The sequence below is a fragment of the Eleutherodactylus coqui genome, chromosome 6 (genome assembly GCF_035609145.1).
Source record: "Eleutherodactylus coqui strain aEleCoq1 chromosome 6, aEleCoq1.hap1, whole genome shotgun sequence".
In the NCBI taxonomy this organism is placed as follows: Eukaryota; Metazoa; Chordata; class Amphibia; order Anura; family Eleutherodactylidae; genus Eleutherodactylus; species Eleutherodactylus coqui.
Genome location: NC_089842.1, coordinates 79297802 through 79319063, shown reverse-complemented (window position 1 = coordinate 79319063; position 21262 = coordinate 79297802). Strand labels below are relative to the sequence as shown.

The 21262-nt window shown below is 44.1% G+C and overlaps 1 protein-coding gene across 2 annotated transcripts in view; it reads left to right on the top strand.

The window, feature by feature from the left end:
• Nucleotides 1–780: 780 nt before the first annotated feature.
• LOC136631354 (B-cell receptor CD22-like) overlaps nucleotides 781–21262 on the top strand; it is a 41591-nt gene continuing 21109 nt past the window's right edge. The window contains exons 1-4 of one of the 2 annotated variants that reach the window (XM_066605620.1): nucleotides 781–830; nucleotides 12390–12746; nucleotides 14532–14822; nucleotides 15843–15930. In XM_066605620.1, the coding sequence (XP_066461717.1) occupies nucleotides 788–830; nucleotides 12390–12746; nucleotides 14532–14822; nucleotides 15843–15930 (779 nt within the window). In that variant the 5' untranslated portion in view covers nucleotides 781–787. Of the gene's footprint in view, nucleotides 831–10682; nucleotides 10758–12389; nucleotides 12747–14531; nucleotides 14823–15842; nucleotides 15931–21262 lie in introns of those variants that run through there. The other variant, XM_066605619.1, reaches the window with a different exon arrangement.

The following is a 21262-nucleotide window of genomic DNA, read 5'->3' as shown; positions in this document are numbered from 1 at the left end:
ATCACTGCCATTTGGGCTCATCGGCCCAGAGGGCAAATACCATCCAGTCCAGCCCCTTCTCCAAATCCCACATAACCCAATTATATAGTTACTTTATTTCCTCTTTGTTGCACTGTGACTGTCTATTTAAAAAAATTACCTAGGGTGCAATCTTCAAGAAGACAAAAGGGAAGTGAAGGAAGAGCAAGCCAAGAAGCAGATGTATTTCATCAGGCTTTATAGAACCATAAGCTTATACTTCTCAATAAGTGGTAGGTGTGTGTTTCATTCTTCCATAGAACAACTGTGTTAATCCCTTTTTTATCTGCAGTTTATATAATTATTTCTATGTTGTATTTTATATATTGTTTATTCTAAACAACTAATAACTTTTCATACACTTTTTATCAGATTGATTTTCATATTCTCTCTCTCTCTCTCTCTCTCTCTCTCTCTCTCTCTCTCTCTCTCTCTCTCTCTCTCTCTCTCTCTCTCTCTCTCTCTCTCTCTCGTCAATTTTGGTAACTCTCTAGGAATATATAATGTGATAAACTTACAGCAGTGTTATGTGAATCTAGTTAACATATCTTAATAACATTGGGCGTTGTGCAAAAGTATCAGCTGGGCTCTACTACTTCTTTCTGTAGTTATCCCGAGTGTCTGTATTGTTTATTCTTGCTCTTTATTTTCTTTCCTGTCGGTCTGTTTGAATCACTTCTTTTAATACATATTCTATAAATTTGTTGTTTTAAATATTTTAGGCACATTATTACATCATTAGAGATTCACAGCAGCTAAGTCCGCTATCATGGGAAAAAAATATGTGCTTCTAGTTTCAATTATTTTGCAAGGTAAGGCAAAACTTTCACTTTTTTATTCAGCCTCATTGTGAGATTCAAATATATTGATGAAATCAGGGTTCAATTAACCAATCAATCAGTAAGACACGCTGCTCTGCTCCTGATCTGTGTCTATCATAAACAAGGATCTGCTTATACATAGATCCAGCTCTCTTATAATGAGGACTGTAAATTTTCCATAGATGTTTTGTGATAATTAAGATTTGCTGTGAATAGACCAGTAGACTATTGTGAACTCATCTTTGTGTGACATATCTAATATATGTATCAGTTATTTCACTTTGGAGGAACTACATTGTTTTGTGTTTCTTTGGAATAGGGAGAGCTAACATATATAACTACTATCTGTACTGTATTATTTTATTGCCATGACACATGGTTACGGAGTTCCCTGATGAGCCGTTGAAATTGAAAGGCAAAAACACATAGGATTTTTTTTTTCATCAATTGGGATAAACTATATATAGTAGTGTCATTGGTGTTCTTGTTTTGACTAATATAAGACATGCTATTCCTCTATGGACGCTATATTGGGATGTTGCTAACCAAATCCTATATTTAGCCTTGATCTCCCCATATAGGGTGTAATAGGGGAAGTTATGGTTAGGTTTCAGATGGGGTTGCCCTTTTCAGGTCAGGTGCTTTGTAAACTATCTAAGGTTAGTATATAGGGTCTATTAGGGTTGAATAGACATTTTTTTGGAAAATATTTTGTTGTGTCAATAGCTGGCAAAATCCAGTCTACTACAGAATGATTCTCTCGCTAGGAAAACCAAACACTCCTCAATAATGTTTTAATTTTTATATGGTTCCTTATGAACATTGACATAGATGAAGATTATGATGCAGATTTATGAGAAAACAAAAGAAAAACTGTCTTTGCTGCTTATAGCAACCAATCACAGAAAGTTGGGCTGCGTGTGGTTGCTATAGGCTCTGAATTGTCTTCACTGAAATGTGAAGAGCACATATTATCTTTCCAGCAGTGAAAGGGTTACACCTCATTTTATTTTATCACAAGATGTGAACGGGTGTCGAAAAAGTGTGTGTAATAAATTTTAGGGGAAATCTGTCTGGCCGCGGTTCCCTCATAATCAGGTGTTTGCCAGAGTTGCAGCTCCAGTTTGTATTGGCAACCCATTGTTAAGGCTGCATTCACACGCATGTGTTTTTTTTCTCAACACAATTAAACACCACATGTATTGTTAAAAAACGCATGTGGTTTCTTTAAAAAAAAAAATGTATTCAGTTTTTAACAACACAAACAGTTTTTTAAAAACACATGCAGTTTTTGAAGATTGCATGCAATCATTTGATGTGGTTTCTGATTCCGGTAGTGGCCATGGTGGGATTATTGGCAATATCAGTCATCAATATATAATGTAATATCTTCAAAAACAGTATGGAGGTAATATTTAATCATTGCATGGTGGTAATATTTAGTCCTGACATTTAATAACTAGAAATGGACATCAATAATTTTTTTGGTAAAACCCTAGTCACACCCCTGGCAGTACTAGAGTCAGTACTGCAGCATTCTGCATGTCGCCTGAATATCTTGAATGTGACTGTGTTCTTTATGTAGTAATTCAGTATTTAGAGCCCTAATTCTAATTCAGCCCAGGGAGCCATAAGAAAAATCTATGGGCGCCAAGATCCCAAGACCAGATGTCACTTGATTTCTTCTTGTGGGGTTTACTGACGAACCATGTCTACAGCAATAGGCTGCGAATAATGGACACCCTTAAAGACACAATACAGCGTGTGGGAGCTGCCATTACCTATGTCGCATTAGCAGATGTCTTTGCCAATACACTGATTTGCAGGAAGAACTACTTGGATGCTGGAGGGGTATTATCAGCATTTGGACTAAGCAGACCTTGTTTTACAACATACAAGGTAACTACAGATCAGTTTTCATAGGACAAAAGCTACAGAGGTATTGAGGAATGTTCGGGTTTCCTAGTAAGAGAATCACCCTATAATACCTGACAAATTACCAGTGCAACAACTGAATCTAAAGTATAACTGCTATATGAGTAAAGTATGTCTATACTGGAAACTAATTCACTCAGTGGCTCTATGTACAAAGTTTATAGGGGACATTAGATTTGGGCAGTCCCTTTTCGTTACAAGGTTTCCTTTATCGATGAGTTTCCCACTGCTGTAGTAAGTGGGACCTGTTTCTGACATTTATTGACTTGCTGAATCTTCCAGAATGAGATCATACAAACAATTTATAAGCAGCACCTTATCATGGGTCACACCTGATCTGTGTGCAATAAAAGCAAGCAATGCACAGACCAATATTCCATTTGAATAATAACAGAACTCTAAATATCAAAAATTAGTGCTCAGTGTTACAACAGTAAATTATATCATCGTTACTAGAGATGAGCGAGCACCAAAATGCTCGGGTGCTCGTTACTCGAGACGAATTTTTCGCGATGCTCGAGGGTTCGTTTCGAGTAACGAACCCCATTGAAGTCAATGGGCGACCCGAGCATTTTTGTATATCGCCGATGCTCGCTAAGGTTTTCATTTGTGAAAATCGGGGCAATTCAAGAAAGTGATGGGAACGACACAGCAACGGATAGGGCAGGCGAGGGGCTACATGTTGGGCTGCATCTCAAGTTCCCAGGTCCCACTATTAAGCCACAATAGCGGCAAGAGTGCCCCCCCCTCCCAACAATTTTTACTTCTGAAAAGCCCTCATTAGCAATGCATACCTTAGCTAAGCACCACACTACCTCCAACAAAGCACAATCACTGCCTGCATGACACTCTGCTGCCACTTCTGGGTTACATGCTGCCAATTCCCCCCCCCCCCCACGACCCAGTGTCCACAGCGCACACCAAACTGTCCCTGCCCAGCCTTCAGCTGCCCTCATGCCACGCCACACTCATGTCTATTTATAAGTGCGTCTGCCACAGGAAAAGCAGGCACACACTGCAGAGGGTTGGCACAGCTAGGCAGCGACCCTCTTTAAAAGGGGCGGGGCGATAACCCATAATGCTGTACAGAAGCAATGAGAAATCCAATCCTGTGCCACCTCCATCTGGAGCTGCACACGTGGGCATAGCAATGGGGAACCTATGTGCCACACACTATTCATTCTGTCAAGGTGTCTGCATGCCCCAGTCAGACCGCGTTTTTTTATAAATAGTCACAGGCAGGTACAACTCCGCAATGGGAATTCCGTGTGCACCCACAGCATGGGTGGCTCCCTGGAACCCACCGGCGGTACATAAATATATCCCATTGCATTGCCCAACACAGCTGAGGTAGTAATGTCATGTCTAATGCAGGTGGGCTTCGGCCCACACTGCATGCCCCAGTCAGACTGGGGTTCTTTAGAAGTGGAAACAGATGCATTTACAACTCCCTGTGGACCCACAGCATGGGTGGGTGCCAGGAAGCCACCAGCGGTACATAAATATATCCCATTGCATTGCCCAACACAGCTGAGGTAGTAATGTCATGTTTAATGCAGGTGGGCTTCGGCCCACACTGCATGCCCCAGTCAGACTGGGGTTCTTTAGAAGTGGAAACAGATGCATTTACAACTCCCTGTGGACCCACAGCATGGGTGGCTCCCTGGAACCCATCGGCGGTACATAAATATTTCCCATTGCATTGCCCAACACAGCTGAGGTAGTAATGTTTAATGCAGGTGGGCTTCGGCCCACACTGCATGCCCCAGTCAGACTGGGGTTCTTTAGAAGTGGACACATGTAGTTACAACTCCCTGTGGACCCACAGCATGGGTGGCTCCCTGGAACCCACCGGCGGTACATAAATATATCCCATTGCAGTGCCCATCACAGCTGATGTTATGTCCGCTGTAATGCAGGTGGGCCAAAAATTTATTGGATTACACTGTAGGCGAGGGCCCACAAAAATTGGTGTACCAACAGTACTAATGTACCTGAGAAAAATTGCCCATGCCCAACCGAGAGGGCAGGTGAAACCCATTAATGGCTTTGGTTAATGTGGCTTAATTGGTAACTAGGCCTGGAGGCAGCCCAGTTAAAATAAAAATTGGTTGAGGTGAAAGTTTCAACGCTTTAATGAGCATTGAAACGTATAAAAATTGTTTAGAAAAATTATATGACTGAGCCTTGTGGGCCTAAGAAAAATTGCACGTTCGGCGTGATTACGTGAGGTTTCTGGAGGAGGATGAATATTATACACAGATTGATGAAGCAAAAAGGTCCCCGTTTTGGATGGTGATAGAGAACGATGCTTCCATCCGCGGGTGCAGCCTACATATTGCTTAGGTATCGCTGCTGTCCGCTGGTGGAGAAGAGAAGTCTGGTGAATACCAAGCCACGTGTCCAGCTTCAACACCCAGTAGTTGTAGGGGGCAGAGGCGTCACCGAGGACGGTGCTGCAATCGGCTACGTACTCCCTCACCATCCTTTTACAGTGCTCCCGTCAACTCAGCCTTGACTGGGGACCGGTGACACAGTCTTGCTGGGGAGCCATAAAGCTGTCAAAGGCCTTAGAGAGTGTTCCCCTGCCTGCGCTGTACATGCTGTCTGATCTCTGCGCCTCCCCTGCTACCTGGGCCGCGGAAATGCGCCTTCGGCCACTAGCGCTGTCGGATGGGAAGTTTACCATCAGTTTGTCCACCAGCGCCCTGTGGTATAGCATCATTCTCAAACCCCTTTCCTCTTCGGGAATGAGAGTGCAAAGGCTCTCCTTATACCGTGGATCGAGCAGTGTGTACACCCAGTAATCCGTAGTGGCCAGAATGCGTGTAACGCGAGGGTCACGAGAAAGGCATCCTAACATGAAGTCAGCCATGTGTGCCAGGGTACCTGTACGCAACACATGGCTGTCCTCACTCGGAAGATCACTTTCAGGATCCTCCTCCTCCTCCTCTGGCCATACACGCTGAAAGGATGACAGGCAAGCTGCATCTGTACCCTCAGCAGTGGGCCAAGCTGTCTCTTCCCCCTCCTCCTCATGCTCCTCCCCCTCCTCCTCCTCCTCCTCTGGCCATACACGCTGAAAGGATGACAGGCAAGCAGCATCTGTCCCCTCAGCAGTGGGCCAAGCTGTCTCTTCCCCCTCCTCCTCATGCTCCTCTCCCTCCTCCTCAACGCGCTGAGATATAGACATGAGGTTGCTCTGACTATCCAGCGACATACTGTCTTCCCCCGCCTCCGTTTCTGATTCCAAAGCGTCTGCCTTTATGGTTTGCAGGGAACTTCTCAAGAGGCATAGCAGAGGAATGGTGACGCTAATGATTGCAGCATCCCCGCTCACCATCTGGGTAGACTCCTCAAATTTTCCAAGGACCTGGCAGATGGCTGCCAACCAGGCCCACTCTTCTGTAAATAATTGAGGAGGCTGACTCCCACTGCGGCGCGCAAGTTGGAGTTGGTATTCCACTATAGCTCTACGCTGCTCATAGAGTCTGGCCAACATGTGGAGCGTAGAGTTCCACCGTGTGGGCACGTCGCGCAGCAGTCGGTGCACTGGCAGATTAAACCGATGTTGCAGGGTCCGCAGGGTGGCAGCGTGCGTGTGGGATTTGCGGAAATGTGCGCAGAGCTGGCGCACCTTTCCGAGCAGGTATGACAAGTGGGGGTAGCTTTTCAGAAAGCGCTGAACCACCAAATTAAAGACATGGGCCAAGCATGGCACGTGCGTGAGGCTGCCGAGCTGCAGAGCCGCCACCAGGTTACGGCCGTTGTCACACACGACCATGCCCGATTGGAGGCTCAGCGGCGCAAGCCAGCGGTCGGTCTGCTCTGTCAGACCCTGCAGCAGTTCGTGGGCCGTGTGGCTCTTCTCTCCTAAGCTGAGTAGTTTCAGCACGGCCTGCTGACGCTTGCCCACCGCTGTGCTGCCACGCCGCGTGACACCGACTGCTGGCGACGTGCTGCTGCTGCTGACACATCTTGATTGCGAGACAGAGGTTGCGTAGGAGGAGGAGGAGGAGGGTTTAGTGGAGGCAGCATACACTCCCGCAGATACCACCACCGAGCTGGGGCACGCAATTCGGGGGGTGGGTAGGACGTGAGCGGTCCCAGGCTCTGACTCTGTCCCAGCCTCCACTAAATTCACCCAATGTGCCGTCAGGGAGATATAGTGGCCCTGCCCGCCTGTGCTTGTCCACGTGTCTGTTGTTAAGTGGACCTTGGCAGTAACCTCGTTGGTGAGGGCGCGTACAATGTTGCGGGAGACGTGGTCGTGCAGGGCTGGGACGGCACATCGGGAAAAATAGTGGCGACTGGGAACCGAGTAGCGCGGGGCAGCCGCCGCCATCATGCTTTTGAAAGCCTCCGTTTCCACAAGCCTATATGGCAGCATCTCTAGGCTGATCAATTTTGCAATGTGCACGTTTAACGCTTGAGCGTGCGGGTGCGTGGCGTCGTACTTGCGCTTGCGCTCAAACTGTGGCGCTAGCGACGTCTGGACGCTACGCTGAGAGACATTGCTGGATGGGGCCGAGGACAGCGGAGGTGAGGGTGTGGGTGCAGGCCAGGAGAAGGTACTGCCTGTGTCCTCAGAGGGGGGTTGGATCTCAGTGGCAGGTTGGGGCACAGGGGGAGAGGCAGTGGTGCAAACCGGAGGCGGTGAACGGCATCGTCCCACCTTGTGGGGTGCTTGGCCATCATATGCCTGCGCATGCTGGTGGTGGTGCCTCCTCAGCTGATCTTGGCGCGACAAAGGTTGCACACCACTGTTCGTCGGTCGTCAGGCGTCTCTGTGAAAAACTGCCACACCGTAGAGCACCTTGACCTCTGCAGGGTGGCAATGCGCGAGGGGGCGCTTTGGGAACCAGTTGGTGGATTATTCGGTCTGGCCCTGCCTCTACCCCTGGCCACCGCACTGGCTCGGCCTGTGCCCACACCCTGACTTGGGCCTCGCCCGCGTCCACGTCCTATAGGCCTACCCCTACCCCTCAGCATGGTGTATTAGCAGTAGTGCAGAAACAGAACTCTGTAATTAAATGTGCCACTTATTGGCCTGTGGTTGGAGGCTGACTTCGTTTACGGAACCCCAGGAAATAATTTGGCGCACGCCTGCTGTAACACTTAGCTGGCTGCGTATTTATTTGGAGAACTACTACCCCCAGCAGACACGGACCCAGAACACTGAGCACAGTGACAGGCAGGCCAAATAGATTTTTTTTCAAGATTTTTTTCAAAAGGACCACTGCGTATATTCAATCTATAATATATGTCTTCTGTCACCTGCCTACACAATTCTGTCCCTGAACTGTGTGACGGAACCGCAGTGTTGCACTGTTATTAACTGCAACAGACCGGTGATTTCAGAGCCAGGAAATAATTTGGCGCAAGCCTGCTGTAACACTTAGCTGGCTGCGTATTTATTTGGAGAACTACTACCCCCAGCAGACACGGACCCAGAACACTGAGTAGAGTGACAGGCAGGCCAAATAGATTTTTTTCAAATATTTTTTTCAAAAGGACCACTGCGTATATTCAATCTATATATGTCTTCTGGCCCTGCCTACACAATTCTGTCCCTGATGTGTGTGTCACGGAACTGCAGTGTTGCACTGTTATTAAGTGCAACAGACCGGTGATTTCAGAGCCAGGAAATAATTTGGCGCAAGCCTGCTGTAACACTTAGCTGGCTGCGTATTTATTTGGAGAACTACTACCCCCAGCACACACGGACCCAGAACACTGAGCACAGTGACAGGCAGGCCAAATAGATTTTTTTTCAAGATTTTTTTCCAAAGGACCACTGCGTATATTCAATCTATAATAAATGTCTTCTGTCCCTGATGTGTGTGTGACGGAACTGCAGAGTGTTGCACTGTTATTAACTGCAACAGACCGGTGATTTCAGAGCCAGGAAATAATTTGGCGCAAGCCTGCTGTAACACTTAGCTGGCTGCGTATTTATTTGGAGAACTACTACCCCCAGCAGACACAGACCCAGAACACTGAGCAGAGTGACAGGCAGGCCAAATAGATTTTTTTCAAATATTTTTTTCTAAAGGACCACTGCGTATATTCAAGCTATAATATATGTCTTCTGGCCCTGCCTACACAATTCTATCCCTGGAGTATTACTGCAGGGCGCAATGCTCTGCACGGCCGATATACCAAAAAAAAAAAAATGTGCAACACTGCTAAAAGCAGCCTCCACACTACTGCACACGGTTAGATGTGGCCCTAAGAAGGACCGTTGGGGTTCTTGAAGCCTACAATCACTCCTAACACTCTCCCTGCCTAACCACCACTTCTGTCCCTGTAGTATTACTGCAGGGCGCAATGCTCTGCACGGCCGATATACCAAAAAAAAAAAAAAAAGTGCAACACTGCAAAAAGCAGCCTCCACAGTACTGCACACGGTTAGATGTGGCCCTAAGAAGGACCATTGGGGTTCTTGAAGCCTACACTAACTCCTAACACTCTCCCTATAGCAGCTCCGGCATCAACAGCACTGTCCCTCAGCTATCTCACAACGCATCTGAGGCGAGCCGCGGGAGGGGCCGATTTTTATACTCGGGTGACACCTGATCTCCCCAGCCACTCACTGCAGGGGGGTGGTATAGGGCTTGAACGTCGCAGGGGGAAGTTGTAATGCCTTCCCTGTCTTTCAATTGGCCAGAAAAGCGCGCTAACGTCTCAGAGAGGAAACTGAAAGTAACCCGAACACCGCGTGGTACTCGTTACGAGTAACGAGCATCTCGAACACGCTAATACTCGAACGAGTATCAAGCTCGGACGAGTACGTTCGCTCATCTCTAATCGTTACATAAAGGCAGGATATAGCAAGAATCTTAAATGCATCCGATAAGTTCTTTAGTGGTGATCCTGTATGGAGAGCAAAAATGGGGTGGACAGGAAGTAGACATTGCCCTGCAATGTTTTGGGGAAGCTCCATCTAGAATCATCCAAAATGAGAAGCACTCTTTGCATCGTCTCTTTGGTCTGGTTATCAGATGAGGGTCCTGAATGGGCTATTACCCACTATATCCTCCATTAACCCCTTTATTGGCATGCCCGGAAAATCTCTGAGGTTTTCTGCACTGATCATGCAGTTAAACCCCAGAAGATTTCCGTGGACAGCTCTAGTGCTGAAACGTGCAGAGCACTGAGCTGTCATCTGAAATCTTCCAGGGTTTTTACTGCACACTCAGCGCAGCAAGCCCCGGAGATTTCCCTGCCATACTACCAACTGTCAAAGTAGTACAGTGGCATAGTGACTGTGTGTCCTGGCCCCGGGAGAATTGTGTTTATCGTTGGGTTGTGTAAATATTTCAAAATCAACAATTAAATGCTCATTTGTCAGCTGATTGTCTCATTTATACTGCATAAAAAATATTATTGTTGGCAGCACATCTCCCTGAATGAATGGGGTCTGTGAGACTCTCTACTGATATGTAAATGAGGGTCATACTGCCAACAATACTGTATTGAAGATGAACAATCATATTTATGATTGTTCATCTCCAATACATCAGCCTGTATAAAGGCCATTCTAAAAGAGTGCCAATATTGTTGATCGGTGCCCATTTAAAAGGCTGTCGTCAGTCTATGTACACTGTTTATCAAAAAAAATCAAGCCCCTGGAAGGAGTTGTTGTTTTGCTGCAAAGCTTGGCATGCAGTTACATCTCAGGCAGATATGCAATTGATTAGAGTTGTGGTGTGGTTAGATGAACGGTCTTGCAACCTGAGGCCCGATAAGTGATTCCACCCTTGGCATATAAAAAGGCTCATTGTGTGTACTGGACCTCTTTTTCAGCTTGTGTAGAGACTGTTGACCACTGACGATTGTACTCCGTAATCAAAGAGAATTTGCCCAGTCAACTGAGCTTTGGAGGGGCACATTATTAGAATGTGAGAAGCTGGATGGTCATATCGACAAATTGTCCTCCACCTGCGCTGGTCTCTGTGACAAGTAGAATAAACACATTGGGTCAAATTTACTAATGTCTGTGCATCAGAATGCACCATATTAAGATGCAACATGCACATGTAGTGACCTGGCACTACAGAATATAAGTACTTTACTTGCAAGTTAAGAGCTACTGTTCTAACTACCAGTTTATGTAACAAAGCGTAGTTATGCTGGACTTCATTTAATAAGAAGAGGGAGTCAGGATAGGGAACTAAATAGGTAATGGTGATTATGCAGTTCACGGTTGTAAATCATGTAGCTGCTGAGCTGTGACAAGCCTTCGGAGTGAGGAAAAAAGAAGCCGGTTTCCAGCTCACTTCGCATTGCGCAGTTAGAAACTATAACAGTCTCAGGAGACAAAAGTCAAGGGAAGTATGAAGTAAGTCATGAGGAGTGCAGTCAGAGAGAGATAGAGAGCAATAAGCATGGGGGAGGAATGGCCACAGCTAGGCTTTCTTCTCCTCTGTCCTGTTGTAATTAGAGACAGGTTATGCAAACTTGCAAGAAATCCTGTGCGCAGCAGCTAATAAATCACCCCGATGCTGAGAGAAACTGTTTTTATAAACATGATGTCTGTTTAAGCCAGCTCTACTTTCTACAGCACACCAACACAGACACCAGCTTCAAACAAGCAGTAGAGAAATTTTGTGTGTACTAGAGAAATATTACTGAGTGTTTCAGGTTGGCAAAACTGTTAGTGGGGTTTATAAAGGGGTTTCAGATTTTGTCAGTTCTCTCTCTATAGCTCCTCCTTAGCTCAGATGCTGCCTCTCCGGAGCTTGTTTATCCATATATAAAAGTATTAAACTGTGTAAATGCAAGTTGTATATGCAATTTCTGGTGTTTAATATTATTGCAGACAACCACAAGACTGAAAGTAGATGGTGTGCCTGTAGTTTACCTACAATTGTGTGTTGGTCTTATTTCACTACCAAAAGCTTTTAATCCAGACACTGGTGTCACAATCACCTAATTTCACTAGTCATCCAGATCCTGTTGTATACCTTCAATGGTGCGCCAGATTACAAAGAGCGTGTTTCACTCATCGCCACCGTGACAAAGCTCCTTAGCCACATCTTAGAAACTGCTCAGAGAGTGCACGCCTCTTCCCGCTTGTTGCACATTGCACACATCTTAATAGGCAAAAATACATGACAGCCTTGGGGGCCAATACAAGGACCCGGGCTGCCATGACACCCAAATATCACCCTGTGATTGGGATATTTAAATGGTTACTAGCCATGATCAGAGTTATATTTGATCTCAGCTGTTGATGCCCAGTGTCAGCTGTTAAAGACAGCCAACACCCTTCACTTATGGAACAGGCTCAGCTTCTGAGCCCGTTCCATACAATCCCTGCACACTCCAGCCATATATGTATGGCAGATGTCGCCAAGGGGTTAAAGACTGACAGGAATGGAAATCAAAGGATTCACCACCTCACCTATTGATGCCTATGGCTCTGCCCTGGTTTCTGTTCCTATGCAGTTTTTTTAAATGAAAGACAGAAACCAATAATTAGAGCTATTAGCTCAATCTTATATTTACGTAGCACCAGCACATTCAGCAGTGAGAGCAGTACATATAATATCCTGTATGCAGTCGATGATAAGGACATTAATCTATTTCTTATTTGTTTCTATCAAATAGTGTGTGTTGGTCAACAAGAGAAGTTTTCTTTCCCTGCCAAAATTCAGGCTTTACTTGACTCCTGTGTAGAGATTCCCTGCACCATTAAAGTGTCTTCTACAGGAGCCCAAAATAAAAACAAAGTGGTATGGCATGTGATAGCTGCTGAACTTAGACAAAGGATCATTTATAGTACGGATATGTCACAGATATCCACAAACTACAGAAACCGTGCCAATCTAGTGAGAGATACACCAGATAATTGCACCCTACGAATTCACAGAGTGGAAAGGCAGGATGCACGGAATTATTATCCACAAGAAGAGAAAAGAAATGCTTTCAGACCTGCCTCTCAGTATGTTCAACTGGAAGTCACAGGTAAACTAGATTTTCCTTCATTACTCCTTCCATTTTACTTTTTCTATTTTTTCCTGCCTTCCTTCCTTCTATCCCTCTGCCCTTCCCTGGTTATTCTTTCTTCTGTCATGCTCTCAAACCTTCCTTCTCTGCCACATCCTCTTTCTTCTTTCCTTCCTCTTTAAAGAGGTTGCACCACATTAGACTTTCATCATCTACCCATAAGATAGGTGATAAAATTCTAATCAGTGGGGGTCTCGCCACTGAGACCACTGCCGATCCTGAAAACGTGGATCCCGTGTCCCCTTCTTCTCATCACTGTGGGCTCGCTGCACCCACTTGCATTGACATCAGATTGAGTGGAGAGCAGATGCACATGCAAGGCGCCACCTCATTAATTTCAATTGGACTGATGGAAGTTGGTGAGTATAAATGCTCAGCTATCTCCAGCAGTCTCATTGAAAATTAAAGGGGTTGTCTCACACCGAAACGGTTTTTTTTTTTTTTTTCAATAGGCCCCCCGTTCGGCACGAGACAAACACAAGGGATGGGTTAAAAACAAAAAAACGTTTAGTACTTACCCGAATCCCCGCTCTGCGGCGACTTCTTACTTACCTTATCAAGATGGCCGCCGGGATCTTCACCCACGATGCACTGCGGGTCTTCTCCCATGGTGCACCGTGGGCTCTGTGCGGTCCATTGCCGATTCCAGCCTCCTGATTGGCTGGAATCGGCACACGTGACGGGGCGGAGCTACGAGGACCAGCTCTCCGGCACGAGCGGCCCCATTCACCATGGAGAAGACCGCACAGCGCAAGCGCGTCTAAAATCGCCAGAAGACGGCGAATTTAGACGGATCCATGGCGACGGGGACGCTAGCAACGGAGCAGGCAAGTGAATAACTTCTGTATGGCTCATAATTAATGCACAATGTACATTACAAAGTGCATTAATATGGCCATACAGAAGTATATAACCCCACTTGATTTCATGAGACAACCCCTTTAATGGAAAAATATCATGCATGCACAACCGCTGCTCTATTCAATCTCCTCATTACTGTGGAGGGTGCATGAACCCTCAGTGAGGAGGACGGGCATAGGGGAGCCCCATTCTTGGCATTGGCGGGAGTCTTAGCGGTGAGACCCCTACCTATCAGACTTTTATCACCCATGAATAGTGATAAAAGTCTATTGTCATTTAACTCATTGATGATTTAAAAAAGTTAATATCCCTACCTATATTTTATATAACATTCTAATATTCTGCACTTTTCAAACTAACTGCTAAGCCTCATAATAGTCTGGCACTTTCTATTTTGTAGAGAAAATTTTTCAGCAGTTTTCATCTTATTGTTATCACAGGCAGGATTATAATGAGAGGTAACAATTATATACAGATAACACAGGATCCACCATTCACATTAGATGATTACAGCTTACCTCCTCCCCCTTCCTGCACATTGACGTCTGCACAGGTCACAAAACATGACTAGAACAATCTTCCATAGAAATAAATGGGTCCCCTGCTGGCCACTGTGTCTATGGCCAATGGGGCTGCTGTTAGACTTATTTCTGAATGCTGTTAACTCCAGTTTAGTCAAGATGGTCGTCTCCATAGTCATGTACAGAAAATATAATTTTTAAAAAGTCTACAATCAGAAAAAAAACAGATTAAATAAAAAAGAATACAGTTCAGTATTTGTTCTAGATTAGTTAAAAGCAATGTACGGTAGGTAATACATTGCTCTTAAAATCACCATTATAAAAGGATGAAAGTTAAAGATCCTTTGAATCTCCCCCACAGATCACCCACCAGAGCCCGTCTTATCGGTGCCAAGTGAAATGATTGCGGATGAAACTACTACGATTCTGTGTATGGTGAATTATACCTGTGCTTCCAGTCCACCTACCTTCACCTGGAACCTCATCGGTCCTTCTACTACAGAAAGCTCCGACCTTGGAGATGGGAAGTGGACAGCTACATCTAAACTTAACTACAAACCTTCTGAAGCAGAGAATGGCTCAACAATTCAGTGTACAGTTACATATTTTGGTGGACAAACAATCCAAACGAGGAACAAAATAAACATTAAAGGTATTACCGTATATACAGACTTTGCCATCTCTGGCATTGTGCATGCTATTACCCTGATATGAACCAGAGCGAGTGAATTGCGAAATTGCTAAAACCAAAACGCATTTGTATTACGCTGAATATCTAACATGAGTGTTTTGGGGGAGGACAGTTTTTCTTTATTTCTTTTTTTTTTTTAATCACATTTTATTTATTTTTGTTTTCTTCTTAATATATTTTTTGTACACATTACTCTTTTTTTCACTGTCTGAGCACAGGTTCGTGGGGGCACACCTTACCTATGTGTTCCCTGCTGTTTCCACATACAGACCACTGATAACAGAGATCTTATGGTACATTACATCATTGTTAGCCGGGATCTGTAGTCACAGACATACCGTCTGCATGCTTGCAAGCCCCAGTATGCAGAGGCAATCTCCATAATATCATTACTGACTTACAGGGATTCCATAGAAACCACCTAAGGGCTTCTTTAGCTAGTTGCAATTTTGGAGCTTTTTTTGCGGCCGTGAAAATCACGGTTGCAAAAAGTGATAAAACAAAACCATTGATTTTAATGGTTTCACTTTGACTAGCAGGATTCTCGCAAGATAGGACTTGCCTAGTTTTTCTACTTGCGAGAAAAGATAGGGCAGGACCTATTTTTATCTTTAACTTGTGCACAATAGCCGAAATATACAGCAACTCAGCAAACTGGCAGTCTGCCATATATTTACGCGAGGCGGCCAGGAAGGGGTTAATCTTTTGAATTTAATTTCTATCTCCTTCCTTACAAGCGAGGAGAGGGGCTACACAGGTCTTTGATCTGGCACTGAAAACGTGCTCGGCCTGGTGCAATCTATTCCCCTTCGTAGCTAGGTCTGGGATGTAGGATCACATGATGGCAACAATCATGCTAATGGTAACAATGGTGGTAATCATGAGGATTATGATAATGACAAAAATGGTAATGAGGATGATGAATATGACAGTGATGGTGAGGACTATAACAAAGACAAGCTATTTATTATATTTTTACAGCGCACCAGAATACAAGTTCTTATATTGGACCAGTTGTTGGAGTCATTTGTGTGATTTTTCTTTTGGCGATTCCTTTCATCATTTGGAGGTATAGTAATCCAATAACAGATTTATAATGAGTATAAGACATCTAAAGGACCATTTACACGCAATGATGATTGCTCAAAATTTGTTCAAACGAGTGAAGCTTAGTCATGCACTATTTGTTCACTTGTCGCTGAGTTTTAGCCGGCATAAAAATAGTCGTTAGGTATTTCAGTTTTCTTTCCATTTAATGGCAATCAATTGAAAGAGTGAACAACTTGAGGGGAGGGAAGATTGTTTGCCATGCCAAACACAATGACTGCTTGTTTACTCATGATAGCAGAAGACAATGGATTTTCTTCACACTAATTAAAATCCTGCCTGCCAGAGATTCCTTGCATAAACACCCACCCACCTGAGCAAACAACTAATACGGAGTTTGCTTTAGCTAATGAGGGAAACGCTGAGGATTTCAAGCAATTATCTACATGTGTAATTGTTCAGCATTTTATGCAAAAAATAAATAATCGTTGCGTATAAATGGGGCTTAACACATCTGAATGCTCCATTCTTTGTCACATAAAAATCTAAAGTTTTTTCTAGAACGTCATTGCAACCTGAGATGGGGAAACCATGGGATGAGTCATGTCTGACAATCTGGTTACTAGGTACACACTTCCCCACAACAGTCACAGGTCACCTTCCCACAATAGTCACAGATCACAGTCTTCTAGCAGTTCCACACTCACTAGGTCATCAGTTCAAGAATGAAAGGGAATGTATCACCCAGATATTTTTTGACTAATTCAATCTAGATACTGACAAGTATTTTCTTTTCTAATTGTTTTTAATTTCAGATTGTAGATTTTCGAATTCTATTTTCTTTATTTGATTATGGAGGTAGAGGTAGCAGTGCTACCTGAGCTGTTGGTAACTGCATTTAGAGATTTGTGTTACATTAGCCACATAGGAACCTGTAATCTGGAGATGACATTGATTTATGGGAGAGTGTTGAGAATATGCTCTGTGACAAGTGGTTATTGTGCAAGAAGGGGGAGGGGGTGAGCTGTGATCATGACATTGTGAATGGCGGATCCTGTGTATACTTATACAGAAGTGTTACTGTGTGAATGAGGCCTAACTTTCAACAATGAATGAGAATCATGTACTTAAGAGTCAGATTTTCATGCCGCATGCCAGCTTCACCGGATGGCAGCATTGAATCACTGATGCAGGTGAGTATTAAAAAATACATCACCCGGCCACCTGTTTTTTTATCAAACTTTTCAAGCACCGCATTTGGGTGTTCGAATTTGGAAAAAAAAAAAAAGAAGGAAAATAGTCCTGCCCTATCCTTCTTGCATATAGTATCAACTACGTGCGAGAAAAGTAGGGCAAGTCCTATCTTTTCTCGCCCACACTATTAAGGGGTGAGAATACCACTAGTAAATACTGCTTGATTTCAATGGTTTCGTTTAATCCCGGTATGTGGTCATGATTAAAGATCGTGGCATTAGAAACGTGGCATTCAAATGCTGGTCTGTGAAGCCCCATGGCGTTGTACAGCATTTAGCATGGCGTTTGAAACGCCGTGTTAAAGGCTGCAAAAAGTGATGTGTGTGACAGTGGCCTGCAGCAAATTACAGCATGTTCTTATCTAATGATAATAGCTCTGTCAGCAACCAGGGGTATGATGATCAAAAAATAAAACTTGGGGCAATGCTAAACTAAATGTCCTTCAAAGGGGAAGGTGCTAAATGCAAGTAGACCGATTATGTGCCCGCACAATATCTCATCCTGTTAGGCCATGGATTATGCACAGGACATATCTATGACATTTTTTTTGGGGGGGGGTATTGCAACTAGTTCCAATTCAAGTTATAGCAACCTTCCCATCCTGCACAAAGATGGCCGCACCACTGCTCTGACTACCTGATGCACACTCTGCATGAGTATACACCATTAGTCTAAGGGGCCTTTCACACTGCATGATAATCATTCAGATACTCGCTGGATAGTGAGAACCTGATTGATAATCGTTCCGTTTAAACGCTGTTAACGACGGACGATAATTTGATTGCTTCTTATTGGTCATTCAGTTTGTGCAGGTATAAGAATCACAATCGGCCTACACAACAACTGCCTGTTTACTGTGAACGGAGGCGGGTGTCCAGATGTGATCTCCGGCCCACTCTGCCTCTATTCACTGAGAGATATCTGCTGGCCCAACAATCGTTTTGTGCAGTAGGTCCCTAAGACACTACATCTGCTTTGATTGACCAGTGCTGCCCATGTGAGCGCTGCTGGCCAATCAGAGCAGCATGTAGTGTCTTAGACTACCAATGCATACTAATACACAGTGTGCATGAAGTAGTCAGAGTAGCGATGTGGCCATCTTTGTTTGTCCAGCATCGGAGGGTGACTAATGTCAGACACAGCCCATGGACATGGGTGATGTTGTTCGTGAGAAGAAAACAGAACTTTTTTTTAGATACTATACAAACCTTTAAACCTTTTCCGAACCCTCATGTTCTCCTGCAGATCTTACACAGACTGTGTGCTCATCACTTTCTTGAGCTTAGTCTATATATTCTATTTACGATAATTTCAAAAGAAAAAGAGTGAAGGGAATGTTGTGCAACATAAAACCACCAAATATCAACTTTTCGTCATTTCCCCATTAATTAAGCTGCAATCACTTGTTTACCTCTTGGAAAAATCTGAACTTCTGCTTTTCACCAAGTATTTACTGTATACATTATAATATGTTTTATGCCACTATCCTACTGACAGAGGGTGTGACTTACCTCATGACTTATTAAACAATAGTTGTTTTTTAGAGACCATTAACCACTTCACTCCCATTTCTCTTTTTTTCTTCTTTTTTACTTCCAGTTTAAAAAAAAATGATAATTATATTTTTAGGTTGATGTAGAAAACTGAGAGCTTGTTTTTTGCGGGACGAGTTGGATTTTTCAATAGTGTAATTTATTCTATCATATAATGTACCAAAAACATTTAAATGTTTGTAAGTGCGGTGAAATGGGAAGAAATGCAAGCGTGCCATATTGGGCTTCTGTCTTTATAGTGCGGAAGAAATGTTAACTTGATTGTGTGGGTCAGTGTGATTAAGGCAATAGCAAATATATATAGTTTTATTTTTGTTTCTTCCAGAAAGTATCTTCTTTAAACAAAAAAAAAATCACTTTCTGTCACTAACTTATGCCTGCTACAACATTTTAATGTTTCCATTGATTGTGTGAAGGCTTGTTTTTAGTGGAAGTACATGCAGTTTCTACTGGTACCATTTTGAGGTACATGCAACTTTATGATTGCTAATGCTAACACATTTTAAGAAAAGTGATCTTCTCTCTGAAAGTCCCTTTAAAGGGATTTTCCTAAACTGAACAATTGATTTGCTTAATGGGGTTTTCCTGGCTCTTACTATTTATGACCTACCCTGAGGATAGTCATTAGAGATGAGCGAGCACCAAAATGCTCGGGTGCTCGTTACTCGAGACGAACTTTTCGCGATGCTCGAGGGTTCGTTTCGAATAACGAACCCCATTGAAGTCAATGGGCGACCCGAGCATTTTTGTATATCGCCGATGCTCGCTAAGGTTTTCATTTGTGAAAATCGGGGCAATTCAAGAAAGTGATGGGAACGACACAGCAACGGATAGGGCAGGCGAGGGGCTACATGTTGGGCTGCATCTCAAGTTCACAGGTCCCACTATTAAGCCACAATAGCGGCAAGAGTGCCCCCCCCCCCCCTCCCAACAACTTTTACTTCTGAAAAGCCCTCATTAGCAATGCATACCTTAGCTAAGCACCACACTACCTCCAACAAAGCACAATCACTGCCTGCATGACACTCCGCTGCCACTTCTCCTGGGTTACATGCTGACCAACCCCCCCTGCACGACCCAGTGTCCACAGCGCACACCAAACTGTCCCTGCGCAGCCTTCAGCTGCCCTCATGCCACGCCACACTCATGTCTATTTATAAGTGCGTCTGCCAGAGGAACCGCAGGCACACACTGCAGAGGGTTGGCACGGCAAGGCAGCGACCCTCTTTAACCCCTTCCCGCTCCTGGACGTACCTGGTACGTCATGGCAGCCTGGTACTTCCCGCAACATGACGTACCTGGTACGTCCTGGAGATAGCACGGGATCACATGTGATCCCGCGCTATCCCGCAGCGGGAGCCGGCTGTCAGTCACAGCCGGCGTCCCGCTCCAACAGCGGGGGGGCATCGGAGATGCGCCCGCCGCTGTTAACCCCTTCCCTGCCGCGATCTAAGTAGATCGCGGCAGGGAAAGAGTTCACAGAGGGATCGCGATCCCTGTGTGTCTCCGGCCGGAACTCGCGATGTTATCGCGAGAGCCCGGCCTGTCACCATGGCAACAGGACGCCAGACACTGGCGTCCTGTATTGCCTGTGCCTATTATCGCTGTACAAGCGATAAGGCATGGCAGAGCAGTAGCTCTGCCATGCCTTATGACAGCGATCATAGGCACAGTGATGTAAGTCCCTCAGAGGGACTCAAATAGTATTAAAAAAAAGAAAAGAAAAGTGTAAAAAAAATAAAAATGTAAAAAAAAAAAAGTAAAAAACCCCTTTTTTATGCTTTTTCTAATATTAGCATAAAAAAAGGGAAAAAAAACTAAAACCCCACATATTGGGTATTGACGCGTCCGTAACGACGTGTACAAAAAGTTGAACACGCTTTTTATTTTGTACGACAAAAAGCGTAAAAAAAAACGCTAAAAAACAGAGGCAAAATGCTAATATTTAGCATTTTGCCTCACAAAAAATGCAATAAAAGTGATCAAAAAAGCCGTACATTTCCCAAAATGGTACCAATAAAAACTACAGCTCGTCTCGCAAAAAATAAGCCCTCATAGAGCTCCGTACATAGAAAAATAAAAAAGTTACAGGACTTTGAATGCAGCTATAGAGAAAAAAAAAAGATTTCCAAAAAAAGGGGGTTTTATTGCAAAAAAGTGTAAAAACCTAAAAAAAAATATAACAATTTTGGTATCGTTGTTACCGTACCGACCCGCAGAAAAATTTTAGTGTGTCATTTATGCTGCATGATTAACGCTGTAAAAAAAAAAAAAAAATCTATGGCAGAATTGATGCGTTTTCTCTCCCTGTTATCATTAAAAAAAAAAAATAAAAAATTTACGATATTGTCTATATACCCAAAAGTGGCACCGATAAAAACGACAGATCGCCACGCAAAAAACAAGCCCTTACACGGCCGCGTCCACGGAAAAATAAAAAAGTTATGGCTTTTGAAAAATGGAGATGGAAAAATACCAAAAAATCGCTTGGTCCTCAATGCCAAAATAGGCCATGTCATTAAGGGGTTAAAAGGGGCGGGGCGGTAG